The sequence below is a fragment of the Barbus barbus genome, assembly GCF_936440315.1.
Source record: "Barbus barbus genome assembly, chromosome: 31".
In the NCBI taxonomy this organism is placed as follows: Eukaryota; Metazoa; Chordata; class Actinopteri; order Cypriniformes; family Cyprinidae; genus Barbus; species Barbus barbus.
Genome location: NC_136759.1, coordinates 1,617,701 through 1,635,951, shown reverse-complemented (window position 1 = coordinate 1,635,951; position 18,251 = coordinate 1,617,701). Strand labels below are relative to the sequence as shown.

The window sequence follows — 18,251 nt, the reverse complement described above, 5'->3', positions numbered from 1 at the left end:
GTGACAAAAACTGTAGCTTTGTATTTTCACAGATTACAATGATAAATTTAATTAAAATACTAAAATAATTTGTACAGATATTAAGCAACCCTGACGGTAGTATGAGTAAAAGTTATTTCTAATTTGGTCACCAGGCGGCGCTGTAAGAAAAGGCCACGCCCCTGTGAGCTTCGACCAATCACAATACTGTGGGAATACTCATAAATATTAACGACGCCATGCTGACGTGGCCCTGTGGCGAAAGCGGTGTTCATTAATATTAATGAGCCAAACTTATTTGTTTCAGCGCAGTCACGACAGCTAATTAATATTCATGAGCGAAGCTCTGCGCTCACGCCGCGGCTGCAGTCACGTGGTCGGGATTCCCTATTGTCACCGATCCCGGAAGTTCCCGAGTCGCCGGTTTCCGCCGGAAAACGTTCCGTCCGGTCCAGACGGGTCTGTCTCGTTTTCTGTCTCTTTCGGTATCGTTCAGTTGATCCGGTACAAAACCGGACCGGCACCGAAGCTGTACGATAAACTCCTGTCCGGTAAGAAACAGCCGCACACGAGACATTACCGGCGTCTCTGTGTGTGTGTGTGTGTGTGAGATAATGAGATTATTATATTTTTAATTAATATTATAAACCAGTTTTGACTTTCATATTTTCCATTCTGACTTTAGTTAGTTTTGGTCATTTTATTTTATTTTTATTTTTTTTAATTTGTCTAAATTGTTATTTATTTATTTTTGTTCTAGATATTTTAGTTAATTTAAACGTAATGGGGAAAAGTTAAGTTATGGAGTAAACTTAATTTAGTCAAGTTCAGTTTAATGGAAATCATATAATTTGTGCAAAATAGCTTAATTTTAGTGTTTAGTTTGTAGCTTTGTACATCATTTTTAATTTTAGTAAAAGTTTCTATAATTTATAGATGTTTTTTTTTCAATGTCTACGTTTTTTGTTCATTTTTATTTCAGTTTTAGTTAAATAAATAATTTAATATTGAAAATTGAAAAAGATATTAAACTTGAAGGAAAATGATATCAGTAGTACAAAATAAAATGCGCAAAATATAAGTAATTTTTTTATTTAATTTGTAATACGAGGCAAACAAAATGTAGCCTTGTTTAAATTATTTTTTTTTAATTTTGGTTAAATATATGTTTTTATTCTTTTGTATTTCAGTTGTAGGTATTTTAGTAAATGAAGTTAAACTTAGAAAATCAGTAAAGTTAGTTTGGTTTTAGATTGAGTTATTTCAGTAAATCAAGTAAAATGGAAATGAGACGTTGCCTTAGCAGTCAGTTTAAAATAAAATACATTATATTTTATTTTACTTGGCTTTTTTTTTTTTTTTTTCAAAAAAAAAAAAATAATAATAATTTTACTTTACTTTTTAGCAGACAAACATTGCATTTTCTTGAAGAAAAGTCTAGATTGCAGATAATCGCGCTTCAAACAGGTGCTTTGGTCTGTTCGTTTGTTTTGGTCTCTTCTGGCATTAAAGCGGGACATTACTGCATTTATCATCTCTGCTGCTGGTTTGGAACACAGATTAATATTTCACTGCCCTACATTTGTCAGATTAACTAACTGTCCTAATGTGAGACGGCAGCACCTGTGTGTGTGTGTGTGTGTGTGTGAGAGGCTGTGTGTGTGTGTGTGAGGCTGTGTGTGTGTGTGTGAGGCTGTGTGTGTGTGTGTGAGGCTGTGTGTGTGTGTGAGGCTGTGTGTGTGTGTGAGGCTGTGTGTGTGTGTGTGAGGCTGTGTGTGTGTGTGTGAGGCTGTGTGTGTGTGTGTGTGTGTGAGGCTGTGTGTGTGTGTGTGAGGCTGTGTGAGTGAGTGAGGCTGTGTGTGTGTGTGTGTGTGTGAGGCTGTGTGTGTGTGTGTGTGTGAGAGGCTGTGTGTGTGTGTGTGAGGCTGTGTGTGTGTGTGTGTGAGAGAGATCATGAATGCACCGGTCAGTAATGACGTCTGACAGCAGACACACACGTGGTTCTCATCATGTCACAGCGCTGGGTGTAATATAGTAAACACTTGTTTTGTTTTTGTCTGACTCTCACAGCATCCAGAGAACACCTCACTCTTACTACATTACTGACATACTATTATAGCTTTTGTTCATATTTTAAATGAGCTTTTTCTTTTACATTGTCCTTTTTTTTATGTTTTGTGTTTTTGTAAAAAAAATATATTTTTTAAAATATTTCTATACTTTTTTATTCGTCTTTATTTTTAGTTATTTTATTGTCATTACATCTTAATTTTCAGTTCAGTTGAGTGTTTTTATGTTTTGTAATTTTTATTAGTTGTCATATAGTTAAAAAAAAAAAAAAAAATGTTGTTATTTTAATATCAAGTTAATGAAAGGAAATGTTGCCTTGGCGACTAGCTCAAATAAAATAAGTTTAATTTTTAAAATTGTTTTTTTATTTTATTTCAAGTAATGTTATGGGTAGTATTATAGTTTTCATTAATATTTTGAATTAGTTTTTATATATATATATATTTTCCATTTACATTTTAGTTAAAACTTGTAATTTGAGTAATGAGTAATTTTGTGTTTTTGTCAATTTTATTAGATATTGATATGCATGATTAAAAAAACATGATTTTTGCAAATGAAACTTTCATATAAAATGTGTATTACATTATACATTACATATATGTAATAAATATACATTATATTACATATACATTATTATCATATGTCAGGTTTTTGCAGAAGTGCACTTCATGTCGTGTTTGTTCTTTGAGCACCGCCCTTAATTATTCATGAGATTACGCAACATTTGCCGCGTGCACTTCTTAATGTATTATTATAAATATTTTATTTATGATTGGTGTATGGGATAATTAAGGTTCAGTGTTTTTTTTCCTTTTTTTTTTTTTTTTATTCGAAGAACTATAACATGCAACATGTTATCAAGAAACAAAATAATTAAGGTTCAGAGTTGTTGTGTGAAGTGTTGAATCATGCTGAGCGCGTGACTGCGCATGCGCGAGCGACCCACGTGCTCTGTCCCGGCAGGCGCATGCGCGAGCGAGTGAACATGGCGACGCGCTGCACGTCTCTCGTTACCGGACAGTGAGACACACCGAGAGAGAGAACAAGAGAAACGGTAAAGAGCCGCGCTGTGTTTGTGTGTCGATTGTAGACGAACGCGCGATCGTGAGTAACGTTATGTGTGTAACTGACGTTAATGCGGAGGCGCGTGCGTGCGTTCGGTGCGTAACGACGCAGTAAATTGAGTTACTCAATCTGGCCCTCAGTGATCAATACTGTGTGTGTTTGTGTGAGTGTGTCTCATGACCCGCGTTGATTTGATTGATCATGCTAATATGGTGTTTTTAACGTGTATTTTGATGAAACTCTATGTTTTAGATCATGTCAGTTAATACCATGGTACATGATATATATTTATTTATTTATAATTGAAGTAACATGGCATTTTCTTGTGTTTTGGACATGTACCGTGGTAATACAATGGTATTTTTGGGATGCAAGTCATGAAATTAATGCACCATGGGATTTAAAAGGTAATTTCAAGAATACCATGGTATACATCCAAAAAATCATGATGGCACCACAGAATATGTCCAGAATGGTAATACCATGGTACACTGTCTGTAAAACCATGCTATTTTTGTTACTGATTTGTAAATCGTATAAATACCATGTGTGTTTATTCAGTCACATGGTTTGCAATCAAATTACAATAGTGTCGTCATGTTTTTATGGTAATACTATGTTTTTTGCTCGTATTAGTGTGAATGCATTGGCACACAATATAATCAGAATTGGATAATCGATATCGTTTTGATTTCATCACTGTACCACAGTATGATTTTGTAATGGACAAACATGCTCATAAACACTTGAAGTAACTTGTTGTTGTTAAGCAAATATTGCTGATGCATTGTGTTTCTGTATTAGCTGCTGTATGAATCTAATGATCATTTTTAGATATAAGACATTTAAAAGACGTTGATGAGACATAAGTTCTCTTATTGCCTGATTTTAACATCTAGAGATTGTACTTTCTCTTTTAAGAATGATATGTGTCCCTGCAGCACAAAAGCAGTCATGAGTAACACAGATATATTTGTAGCAATAACCAACAATACACTGTATGGGTCAAAATTATACATTTCTCTTTTATGACAAAAATCATTAGGATATTAAGTAAAGATCGTGTTCCATGAAGATATTTTGTAAGTTTCCTACTGTAAATATATCAAAACTTAATTTCTGATTAGTAATATGCATTGCTAAGAACTTCATTTGAACAACTTTTTAAAGGAGATTTTCTCAATATTTAGATTTTTTTGCTCCCTCAGATTCCAGATTTTCAAATAGTTGTATCTCAGACAAATATTGTCCTAACAAACCATACATCAATGGAAAGGTTATATATTAAGCTTTCAGATGATGTATAACAAGACCTTTGGAGCGTGTTGCCATTGGATACAGTCATGCACGAGTGACTAACGCTTCACACATCCAGCTGCTTTCACCGTCAACTTTGACCCAGAAGCCCGACACGGGCCAGAGCGAGAGAAAACCTGGACCACAAAACCAGTCATAAGGGTCTGTTTTTTAAATGAGTATGCCGTGTTCAGACTCTCATAGGAAAGACAGACGAAGAGAGACTGAGCACTAGGGATGTAACGATTACCGGTTTGACGATAAATCATGATCAAATTCCCCACGGTTAGTATTACCGTTTCATATTTGAATTGTCATTAAAACCGTATTCGAATAGCACGATTTGAACAACTCCCAATAAATAAATACTGTCCAGCATAAAGCGCAGTTTTAAGTTTAACAGTCTCACGTGCGTTTTGAGTGAAAACAGGGTGGAAAAGCTGGGAGGTTTTAAAAGAGTGCTGAAGGAATTATACAAATTAATATATGAATTAATTATACAAATGTACCTCTGAAGGTTCTGACAGTCTTCAGAAACGATTTGATGGCGTTTTGTTTTCATCTTCAGTCCATGTAATACCTAAAGGAAGTGTTTTTAATCGCGATACGGCTTTATCGGTGGAGCTGACAATAGCTGTAATTCAGCTTTTCCATATAATGGTATACAGACTTATATTTACATTCAGTAGTTTCTGTCTGGCCAAAAACATTTTGATAGGAAAGGATGGGGAATACGAAACAAAACGGAAAAACGCATGTGAAAATTTCGGACTCGAATGGCCTTTAAACTGGAAATTTATTTATTTTTTCTCAGTTGCTCAAAATGTAATGTTTGATATTTATCAAAAGTAGGTTTCTCGTAATTTTTTTTTTAATTATTTGTGAAATTTAAAATAGTTTCTACACCAATTCAGTCTTTTTTTCAATCTTTTTTCATTGTGTAATAGAAATGTATATCTAAACTTTACCGATTAATCGGCTGATATTTAGGGAACATGCAACCCTATTGTACAAAATTGTTAAGAAACGATTTAAACAAAAAAAAATCTAATTTGAAATGTATGCAGGGAATTCTGGGAATGTCCGTTTACGGTTATTCACTGTTAATTATACGTTCTTTTTCACTTCCAAAAATGGTATACTACCGTAAAATTACATGTAATGTCCAATACAGTTTTACACAGTGTATAGTAGGGGAACTTACCGTTAACCATTTAACAGGTTTTTACTGTAGCATTTTTACAGTCTTTTACCGTTAAATTCAGTCATTTTTTACAGTGTATTTATCCTATGTCCTAAAGGTATATACTCTCTTTTTTGAAGAAAAAGTACATTCTTTTGAGAATAGTAGGCAATCTTTGGGACACACTACTTCGTCATAACTGCATCTTTAATGGACGCTCTGTTGCTTAGTTACGTGGATTCTGTCACCGTTTAAACTGCCCTGTCAATCATCTTGTCACATATTCACATCGTTCACGTTTAATTTAATTTCCTACCATATTGGAGAGAAATAAAGAGGCACGTTGATCTTCCAGTCACATGTCTTTCATGCCAGGTGTGTTTGCATAATGATGCATTTAAAAGTTAATGACCAAATGTATCTTTATAAAAGTTCAGTGTTGCTGCAGAGGAAATATAATGCGGATAACATTTCTCAACCTGTTCGCCGGTCTTGCATATCTGCCATGTTTGTAGTTTTTTTAACACTTTTCATGCGTGATTGTAGTTCTAATCGAATCCTCGTACAACGCACAATATTAGCCGTTAGAGTTTGCATCGATCTGCACTTCGAATTTCAACCGGAAGTAGTAGACCATCCGGGAATCTTTGGGATACTCATTTCAACATGCTACGATTTGGGGCATACTAATTCTATTCTATTCTATATACCGAAATTTGGCACAGATTGATTTAATGTGAAACGATACTCGGTAGAACCGATGCAATTTGGTCGGTACCCTTAAAAGTGCTGAGTTCGGTAGCCAACCCTATTGCCAATGGATGATACATGTTTTCTGTTTTTTAATATTAATTTTGAGTGAATATTGTATTAATGTTTCATGTCAGTTCATGTCTTTAGCCATTGAAAACCCATAGCGTTTGACCACTAGTTGAAGCTTTTGAAGCTGTTCAGATCTGATTTATTAAAATCATACGATATGGTCATTGTTTTATTTTCGTTTCATAAAACATTGACATCGAGAAAAGTGTATTTCCATATATGGAAGAGCGTTTATGTTGCAGATTGCTACAGATACATTTGTACTTTTCTGCAGTATTTTGGACATTCTAAAAATCTTATTCTGGCTAGAAAGTTATTTTCTTGCATTTTCATTATGATTATGAAGATTCTTTGAAATGACATTCACTGAGTAACCAGCAGAAATGGATCTCATTTATAAAGAAATGCGCTGAATCATCTTAAATGATGATAATTTCCTAAATGTCCCTTATAAATGGTTTAATAGTAGAAACTATTATGAATAAAGAAAATGGAGCTGATTGAGAGTCATTTGAATTCTCTTCTCTTTGAGTTGTGGCCTGAAAACCTTTTGAACTCAGCTTTTGGTGTGTTTAAGCGTTATGTAATGTCACTGCTGAGCTCCGTATCTGTGAGAACCGTCCGTCTGTCTGTACTCTACTGTATCCTCACATTCAGTAATGTGTGAGAGAGTTGTGCAGGTTTGCCTCTATATTTGGCTCTTGTAAAGAGAGCTGTGTCTTCTGAACCCCCTTCATATGATCTAGTTTGAGTCTCGGTCAGCTGGTCTCTTGCTGCAGTCCTGTACCTCTGATTCATTCACAAATGCAGCCACATGTCAAACACACAAAGCCAATGAATGAGTGCTGCAGTAATTGCAGGTGCAGCTGGAAGCAGCTTGAGCTTCAGACCTCAACAAACTACAGATGAGATTCACAAAGAATTGACCAAATTTGCCTTCGGGTCTGATTAATGATTATTTTAATACTTTTAGGGTAGCACTAAATAACTCAAATGCGTGACTGGTTAACATTTTAAAATTAAGAAATTAATACATCATTATTGTAATTTTACAGATACTGTGTTAAAAAAAAAAAAAAAAAAGGTTGCAAAGGGGCAGAACATTTCTGGTAAATTTAGGAAAACATTTTCCAAAACATTTCTAGATAGTTTCTGTAATTCACTGTAATTACATTTTCTGTAATTTAATTTAGTAATATATTTTAATTTCTGCAGAGGAGAGATTGGTGTTGTTTCCAAACATAAAGAAATATATCGGTATCGGCCAAAATGAGTTGAAAAATATCGGCAAAAATCCAATATCGTGCAATATCCCTAAGATTTTTCCCCTAAGATTTTGATACAAACAAACACAGCAAAATAAAAATAAAAACATATAGGCATAGGGATGCACGATATTGGATTTTTGCCGATATCCGATATGCCGGTATTTTTCAACTCATTTTGGCCAATACCGATATATTTCCTTATGTTTGGAAACAACACCAAGTCTCTCCTCTGCAGAAATTATAAGCAAAGATATTTTTAATTTTGGTTAGTTTTTAACAAAAACTTATTTGTTAGAATTATAATGAGGTTCTTTTATAATGACAGTACATTGAAGATTTGAAAATAACTATAAATAAACTATATTCAATCGCTGCATTTTCTTTTTTCTTTTCAGAAAGATGCAGTGGTAACCTTAACAAAATGTCTAAAGCAATGGAGTTGTTTTATTATGAAAATCTTTTAGAGCTCATAATTTGTTCAAAAAATATTAAAATACTTGAAAAAAGCCCTCTTTTGTTTAGTATCTTGTTTAATAATTATATTTAAAAAAATATAATTTTCTATCTTTCAATCAATTGAAACTTATTTTAATCTTTAAAAAAAAAAAATCTTTAAAAAAATGCCATTATGTAATAGAAATGTATATCAGCACAATAAAATTATTACAATAGTAATATATTTCTTGATTTACTTAATATTTTATTTAATTATAATACAAATATTTATTATTTTTATTGTATATTTATATTCATATCACTTTTTGCCAAATTTGTTCAGTCCTACAGACAAGCAAAGAAAATCTGAAGCTCTTTAAAAAACAAAAATCACATTTTAAATTGTAATCACAATTTTTCTCCGCAAAATCGCAATTTTTTATTTTTTTTTTCCTCAGTCTTTCAGGACTGTTATCAATTTTTTACAACGAAACTTGTAAAGGTTTGCAATTCAGAGGTTTCATGATCAGGAGACCTGTTTTAAGAGACTTAATTTGTGACTCTCTGTGTGTTTGTCTCCTGAGAGTTGAGCCCGGTGTAAACGTGTCTGTGCTGCAGTGTTTAAAGATGCACTGCTGTTATTTTTACTCTTTACTGCGGTGTTAACGTCAGGAGTTAAAGGTGAAGTGTGTTATTATTACAGTGTCAGCAAACACTACTGCAAAAGTATTTCCAGATGAACACTTACTGGACTGAAGCAGCTCAGCTTTACTTGATTCTCCATCAATCATTTTCTAGATCAGTGCGTCTCAAATCAGATCATCAGGATCTTTTGAGGAGCGTTTGTTTCCAGAAGCTTTACTTTCACTGTTCCTCAGCGGAGGAATGATCTTCACAAGCCTCCCAAACATCTCACATCTTCTGAGGAGCGTTTATTTCTTCATCTCTCAATCAGCATTGCATTATATGTTTGGATCATTTCAATCTCATCTTACTAAGACATATTATTGGAAATATAGAGCTGACAATTTTATGTCAGCATCTGCTATACTGTTATAAAGGTGTCATTGATTTATATAACAAGCATCAGAATTTTGTCATATAAATATCAGCATCTGCAGCAAATTGCATATTTCTGCTCCGTTTGATTCTCAGAATAAAATTTAACTGTTTTTCCTATATTCTCCCTATATCAGACTATATGAGCCATAAAAGTATCAAATATGATACTCAACAAAAACACTTTATTATGTGTTCTTGTTAGTTACACATTACATGTACTTACCATTTTAATAACAAATTATGCATAATTATATGCAAGTAACAAACCCTAACCATATAGTACATGTAGTCAATTAATATTACTGAGTTTTTAAATGTATAATTACACTGTAACAAGGACACCTTCAAATAAAGTGTAACCAAAAACACTTATTCAAACTTTGTTTTAATATTTGACCATTTCAAAAATAGTTTTTAGAGGGTTAATATAAAAAAAGAACACACTTGAGCTTTAACAAATGCTGTCTGATGATTCATGACCATGTTTGTACTGGTGACCATGAACTTCTGACGTGTGCATTAATCATTTACACTCAGATATTATAATCGCTAATTAAGTTTTAGACACAATGAACGGCAGAATAATAACTTGATATGTCTCTCTCTCTCTTCCTCTCTCTCTCTCTGGTTCAGGTTTTGTCAGTAGGTACTGTCTCTCGATGCAGATGCTCCGGGTGAAATGAATAAGGCACCTCAGCCTCTGTCAGGACCCCCCTCTGCCCCTCCCCACCCCTCCGCGCCCTCCCCGGGCCTGTCCCAGGTAACCCACGTCACGCTTGCAGTCATTGTGATCTGGGATGCACCGATATATGATAATCGGTATTAAAACAACCGATGATTAGGCACGATTATATCCTGTCAATCAAAATTCGGCAGGAAAATGTTTCAGATAGCAACTTGCGTGAAGAAGATTTATGGCTGTTTGAGTTAAACCAGTAAAACAAGTTCTCCGGCACTGTGCCGGATCTCTGGCATGCGGCGTTTGAAAAAAAGAAAGTCCTCCTACATTTGTTGATCACGTTCAAGTCCATGAGTTCGCCTACCAGTAATATGAGGAACACAGCTTTCACTCTCGACCAAACTAACATTACTAGCCAATCAGAAATAGTTGCCCTTATAAACACGAGTCGCGCATAATAGAGAGTCGCAGCTGATGAACGGAAAAGAAGCCTAGGTCTCAAGCGCAACGCGTTGAAAAAGCTTAGAGGCGCAATGATCAAAGATGTCAACCTAATGCCATTTTTACATAGAAAAACTAGATTGTAGGTCATCTTGTACCCATCAGGTACATTACGTAGTGGTGTGCCACAGGGGTCTATTCTTGGGCCTATTTTATTTTCATTATATATGGGCCCTTTGGGCACAATTCTTCGTAAACATAAAATTATGTATCATTTATATGCAGATGATACTCAGTTATATATCCTGTAGTATTTAGAATTGATTTTTAAAATGGTTTTTAAAGCGCTGCATGGCATTTCCCCAAAATATATTGCTGACCTTTTAATTCCTTATCAAAATTCAAGAAACTTGAGATCTTCAAAGCAGATAATTCTTTATGTTCCAAAAACGAGATTAAAATCTAAGGGTGATGGGGCCTTTTCAGTGGCTGCTCCCTGTTTATGGAACCCTCTCCCAATGCATATTAAATCTTCCCCATCTGTGGATGCTTTTAAGTCTAGATTGAAACCGTACCTTTTTAGTAGAGCTTTTGGAGTCGATTAGAGGGATCAGGTTTTACATTTTAATGTTGAATTTTGTTGAGTTTTGTTTTTGTGACTGTATGTAGTGATGCTGGAAAGCACTTTGGTCAACAGCAGTTGTTTTAAATGTGCTATAGAATTAAAATTTGTATTGTATTGTATTTTTGTTCGACAAATAACTCAATGTCCACCCTCGCAACCCCCGGAAAAAAAGTTCAGGCTCAGGATTTTTTTTACTTTAACCCCTGAGTAATAACTCATTAATGCAGGTTTTGTTTGACCTTATAAACTATAAACCACCCATAGTTCAAGCCAGGGTTGCCAGATTTGTTCACGTTTTTGTCCTCACTAAACATTATTTGTAATGTGCCGCAAATCCAATAATCGCAACAAGCTTTGTGTTTTGTTACTTCTGATAAGAAATAAATTCTCAGCTTTTAAATCCTGTACATTTTATTGCAAATTCAAACAATAAGTTCAAGCGGCAGCGCAAGTGTCTTCTGCTTTAATACAAGTTATAGCACAAAATAAATGTGATTGAACATCAGAAGTTATGTTGAAAAATAAAGTACAACTTACCGAAATCTATCATGTCTAATATAATCACTTCAACAGAATGAAAGCCGTCAAATAAAACAGCTTGTGAACAATTTCAATTAACATTGCATTTACCTCAGGAAAGTTATCTGTTGTTAACAGTTCATTAGTTAGCTATGAGAACACTAGAGGGAGCTTAATTACTGTTAATTATATAAGTATGTTTGAATAAAGCTGTCATGAAGACCAGTTTTTATGAAAACTTCCTAAAGTGCAATTGAGTTGTATACAGACGTTTTCATTTGAGTGTGATTATTATATCTGAAAATGAGAAGCATTGAATGCAATAGTGTTGTTGTTCCTATTAACCTCTTATATTACATACCAATGTTTAGTTTACAGCATTAGTTGGGAGATTTTTTCAAACTATCAATATTGGCAGATATCGGTCTTAATAATCGGTTATCGGTATCGGCTGAGAAATTCAGTATCGGTGCATCTCTACTCATGATCTCTCTGGATTACTCTTACGATTGAATGATGCACGTGTGTCTCTCTTTAGCCAAGTTTTCCTCCTGGTCCACCGGTTGTGTTTGGCACCCCTCCGCCGCAGATGAACCCCGCCGCCCAACCCCGACAGGTACGGCACCCCAGACACGCATCACTTCCTGTGGGCCTGCTGGGTCATTGGCCCATTCGTTTTCCTCATTGGCATTTCAAGATTCAAGAAGGAACCAAACCAGCCAGCTTGTTACATTTAACATACATGTTAAAGGTATTTAGGTATTAAAGACTTAAGCATCAGAAAAACACTAAGGTCTTCCATAAAGCAGAGCTTCCCAAAATCTGTGAGCTAAAATATTTACTTGAACTCTCCCTGATCATTTTAACTTATTTCAATAATTTAGCACGTTCATGAATAATTCATATGGTCACAGTTCTCAGAATCAATGGTTACATGACATGCAGGTAAACAAATACAATATTTAATCTTTTTAGTAAGTTTTTTTATTTATTTAGATTTTTTAAAATTATTTAAATTTTATTATTGTTAGGAAACCCTGCCATAAAACACTTCCAAAGATAGAATCAAATCAGTCTTGAATTTTATTACAAAATTAGTACATTCTTAATTTTTTCCAAGAAAAACAAACATTTGAAAATGAAAAAAGATAGAAAAACTGAAAGAAAATAATAAAATAATAACAGTATTATTTATATACTTGTAGTATTTGTTATTTATTAATTTATTAATATTTTACGTTTTAAATGTTTTAGTAATTTAGTAAGTGTTTTTGTCATTTTATTAGTGTTATATGTCTATTTAGCTTATAAATTGCTTTGCTTTTAATTTTAATACGTCAACTTTAACCTAAAATTAGAAAGGTTGCCTTGGCAGCTAACTGAAATATGTTTTTTTTTTTTTTTATTTAACTTTTTTTTTGTATTTTTAGTTAATAATAATAAAACTACTGCCGTCTTTTAGAAATTAGTCAAATGTAAATGAACAAATCTTAAAACAATGAGAGATCGCAAAATTAGTTTACTTTTATTTTGAAGTTGATAGACTCCAAGAGATCATAACGCGAAACAGTATTTAGGCTTTTCTGATTGGTGGATCTTGCGTCAGTATTTTGAGTCTTGAAGGTTCTGAATGGGATTTTTACTTCATGAACTCATCAGATGATCCCTGTGAAAACATTGAGTTTCATGTAAGTTTTGTCCAGAAAAAGCTGTTGAATATCTAGCCTGACATGTTTGGACAAACCAGACGAATTATCAGCGAATGTGAATGTAAGAGCGTCTGTACTTGAGTTCAGAGGACGCCCTGCATCCTCCTGACCTCTCGTTGTGTGTGAGATTGGTGCGACTGAGGTGCTTCTGGGAAACGGGATCTCTCCTCTGCTTTGTGGCTGGTGTTGCTTTGGTTTCTTGACCTATGACCTGTACGTGTGGCTTTCTCTCTCTAGTTTGCCTCAGGTCCTAGAGCTTTACCACAACAGGTATTAACAACAAACACACTCACATTCAGTGAACAAGACCTGAAACATACTCTACGCCATTGCGATATGAATTCTGCATTGTATTCGCAGTGTTGCGTAATTATCATAAACTAGTATAAAGTCTTCTCTTTCTGAGCAGTAGTTTAAGATGATCTTGCGAAACGAGATAGTTGAAGTTAGTTAAACTGCTGAAACGTTTGTATCTAGATATCTTATTTATCTGATAAGCGAGGAAGAATTAAATAATAAAACATACTTTTTAATTGTTTTAAAAAGGAAAAGGTTAGACGAAGTAAAATGAATTTAAACCAAAAAATGCATTTAAATATTTTAAAGAAAGAAAAAGATGATAAAATAAAACTAAATTTGAAATAATTTAAATAATTAAAAGGAAGAAGCAAGATAATAAAATAAATAAAATCATAATATAAGTCAGAAAAAGTCAGATAATACACAATTAAATGATTAAAAAAAGACCCAAAATTGCATTTAAATAATTAAAAAAGATAACAAAAAGTATTATAATAATATAATAATAAATATGTAAATAATAATGAAAAACTAATTAAAAAGAAATAAAAATTAAAATAAGAAAAAGATGATATTTAAATGAAGAAAGAAATTCATTAAACTTAATTAAAAGAGAATAAGAAAAGAAAAAGATAATAAAATTAAATGATTAGAAAATTTAAATATTTAAGTAAAAAAAACGAAAGAAAAACAATACAATTCAATTAAACAATTTAAAAAATAAGAAAAATAATTTCAAAAAATGTCAAAAAGAAATTAATTTAAATGTAAATCATCATTAAAAAAGAGAAAAAGCAGCTAAGTAAAGTAATTAAATTAAATAGTTAAAAAAGAAAAACACTTTGATAATGATAATAAATATAATTAAATAATTCAAAAGAAAGGTATTATTAATTTATAAAAGAGAAAGGAAAAAGAAATTAAGAAAAATATAATAAAATATTTTTCTAGTTTAATGACAGAAACTAGTCTTTTGCAGTGTTTGTGTGTAGAGTATGTTTCTGGCCGTTGTTGTGTCGTCTCAATCTAAACAATGCTGTGTTTGCATGCTGCTCTGTTTCTCTAACTGTCTGTGCCGGTGGGTAACACACTCTTCATCTCTCTCTCTCTCGCTCCTCTGCTGTGTGTGTGTGTGTGTGTGTGTGTGTGTGTGTGTGTGTGTGTGTGTGTGTGTGTGTGTGTGTGTGTGTGGTGCTGCTGAAGGGAGGATTCAGGTCACTGCAGGTAACACTCACCCACTTTTCCTACACTTCACCAAACTCGTTCTTGAAAATCAGAGTGAAACGCTGTTAAACCCATTTTACTTTCATAATATGATAAGTAAAACTCGAGAGAGTTCACCAGGAATTAAAAATATGAGCTTCATTCATAGGGCTGGGTTTTGACACAAATTTCACGATTCGATTCTCATTCACAAGCTTTCGATTCAATATCGATTATTTTGGATATATATCAGGTACACATGCCAAATGTTCTCAAGGAAAAAAATTCTAACTAATGCTGTAAAATATACACGAGAGTCAGTTAGTACTACATTACTATAATATATATAATACCTTCAATATTATGAAATCTGAGACTGTTCGAGGCTAGACTAATCGATTCTTGGGATTTAAGAATCAATATCGTTTCGTAAAAATGAGAACCGATTAAAATTGAGATATCGATATTTTTTACCCAGCCCTATTCATCCAAGTTCATTTCTGCTGAAATGAAAAGACTGAATCCAGTATTTGATAATAATATAGCTTTAAAAATTGTAAGTCGCTTTAAATGAAAGCTTCTGCAAAATGACTAAATGTAAAAAGTCAAGTATCTGTGTTTTTCTCTCATTTCAGCCGTACTATACCAGTCGGCCCACTTTACCTGCCAATACTGGGCGTGTCCAGCCAAGCCCCGCCCCTCGGCCCATCCCCCCTCCGCATGGGGCCCGCCCCCCTCATGTGTTCCAACCCGGCCCCTCCCAGATGATGATGATTCCCCAGCAACCAATCAGCTTTCCCAATTCACAAGGCACGGCTTACTATATATCTGGCCAGGTAAGAGCAAACACATCCATAATACAGCATTGCTGCATACGCACGAATTAAAGAGTTCATTTATTTCACAAGAAATTATGAACATTTTACTTTTTTCTTATTTTTTTCTGCTAGAATGTCATTTTTAACAATGATTGCAACATGTAAATTTGATGGTGCAGTTGGTGATGCTACTCGCCAAACTGCTTTTAAAGTAGTTAAAATAGTCAAAAATAGTTAATTATCCTTCAAGCTAACACTATGTAGCTAATTACTGTCAGTTATATAACGCTAATATATATATTCAAGGTAATTGCACACTGAGTCTGAAATTTTGACGTGCGTTTTTTCGTATTCCTCGTCCTTTCCGATCAAAATGCATGCTACGGATGCGAAAACGCAGAAAATCGAACCTGATCCAATTTTTTTTATGAAGGACGAAAGTTTCGAGGCAGTGTGTAAACGTGATAGACACAACATGAGGTCGTATTTATTTTTAACGTGTGAATTTCGTACGCTGTGTGCACAATGACCTTCATTCTTTCCCCACCAAACACAGAATTTTTCCGTGTTCTTGCTATTATACACTCGGGGCGCTATTACGCATCTCCTGAATGAGTCTAGAAAATGCAGACGAGGAAGACGCAGAAACAAGCGATCTCATATGCGAGCATATGCATATGAAAATAATGCAATCATCAACACTAACCGCATATAAATGAAAACTGCCTAATGTTACAGAGCAGAGGTTGCGTTAGACTTTAACATTCGTCGTAAAATATTCCATCATCTATTATTACCCGTCATTTAAATTTTCATATTTTAATTATAACACCACATTTAATTGCTTTTATTTTTATTCACGTTTTCATTTTTAATAATGAACCTAGAGGACGAGCATATAGGCTTATGCATTTATTTATTTATGAAGAGAAACTCCCAATTGATGCTGTTTCATTTGATGAATGCACAGTAGGCTACTTGCAGTACTGTGCGCCTCCCATCCAGTAAATTTCTCAAGGCTAAGCTTTGTGCTTTTGATACGAAACACAATCTCAGATTTAAAATTCTGCCCATTTTATTAGGAAATTCAAGCAATAAATACCGTTTTGGCGCTCTTTGATGTGGCGTTCGCTGTAGACACCTCCGATCAAGCGAAGCGGCAGCGCAGTGACCTGATCATCTCTTTCGCTTTAGTGGATACTCGCCTGTGCGTAATCAAAGGCATAGCAAAAGTGAGTTTTAGTTTCAGCTAAATTGATATATTTGCATGACTTTGTAACATTTACAGATGAAGGATACACCCGTGACATGTCAGTTATGATATATTCGCTGTTTGGTGGATAGATTTGGGCTGCTTGAGAATAAGCGTCCACAAATTATCGTTTATTGAACCGCTTTAGCCCCGATTGATTTGTTAGGGTATTTCAAGTCAGGTTTTGGACTTCAATCACCGCTTTTCCTCAGGTCTCCTTATTGTTGTGATTCGTCATATTCATGCAGCAGCACCGGTGGTGACAGAACGCGCTTGAGAAAGAGGAGAAATCAATCTGCATGTAAAATATTGCGCAATAGCACATCCATTAGTAATTCTATATAAAGAAATCGGTTGTTACAGATGCAAATATGTTAGAAACAATGTATCATGATATAAATGTCAACTTGTATGCGATGCACACTTTAAATCGATGCATCGTTAACTTTTTATGCCGATGCACCGAGCGAATGTTCATGATTTAAACAGTAATATCTTACTTTGAACCAAAAGCAATCTTGACAAACTATATATCGTTTGAAAGCTTAAAGACTCTATTTGTCATATTTGGTGACTGATTTTTTTTTATATTTTACAGGGCAACTGTAATTTGTTAATTTGTAAGAAGAGTACTCATCAGTCAGAGAGAGAGAGTTCTGACCTTTACTTCGAAATAGTGATACATATATAAAATCATGAAAAATCTCCGTTCATGTCAAGTGTTCAAAACATAAAATTAATTCTATTTTTAGAGAAAAAAAGGTCTAAAAGTGTTTCGAATGTAAAGAAAAAACAATAGGTTCTCAATTTATGATGCAGCGTGAACTATATCATATGTCCAGGGTTCTTGTTGCATGTCTTTTGTGTTTTTTTAGAGGATGAATTGAAATCAAATACTGCCGTACCACCCTTAATACTTCTGAATGTGATGTCTACGTCATAAATATTGAGAAAAGAATGGAAAAAACATGTTTCAGATCACTCAAACCTTACTAATGGGGTTTGATGGTCATCTAGTGGAAAAGCTTGGTACTACGCCCCAAACAAAATTTCACTGAAAGCTCATTTTTTGAGATATCAACCTCAAATTTGGAACACAACTTCTTCAGATTTTTGCTTTTGATTTTCTAGCAGTTTTAGAGTAAAACATGTTATGTAAAATATATATTTTACATAAAATATAAATATTACAATTTTTACATTTTATATTTTCATACACTTATACTTCCATAACGTTTTTATAATATAATTTTTAGAACTTTTTTCACCTCTACCATAATCTGCCAAGTGTCTTCTTTAAAAAGAGACCAACCTTAAGTCGCTGCTCCAAAGCATTAAAAATGTATAATAATTTAAGTTGGAAATGGCATTTTCAGGCCTATACTCAACAAGTGGAACCGACAGTTAACAGGTTAAAGGTATTCACGGCAACTCATCAAAATAAAAGTTTGATTTTACTTGGAGACTTTTTGCCAGAAATATGTTACTATTGTTCAGTAGAATGTACATAACTACATACTAC

At 33.8% G+C, this 18,251-nt stretch overlaps 1 protein-coding gene across 1 annotated transcript in view; it reads left to right on the top strand.

Annotated features, from left to right (window-relative positions):
* The first annotated feature begins 2,998 nt into the window (after positions 1-2,998).
* eif4g1b (eukaryotic translation initiation factor 4 gamma, 1b) overlaps positions 2,999-18,251 on the top strand; it is a 52,949-nt gene continuing 37,696 nt past the window's right edge. The window contains exons 1-4 of the mRNA XM_079388285.1: positions 2,999-3,106; positions 9,817-9,943; positions 11,986-12,063; positions 15,295-15,495. Of these exons, the coding sequence (XP_079244411.1) occupies positions 9,863-9,943; positions 11,986-12,063; positions 15,295-15,495 (360 nt within the window). The 5' untranslated portion in view covers positions 2,999-3,106; positions 9,817-9,862. The remainder of the gene's footprint in view (positions 3,107-9,816; positions 9,944-11,985; positions 12,064-15,294; positions 15,496-18,251) is intronic.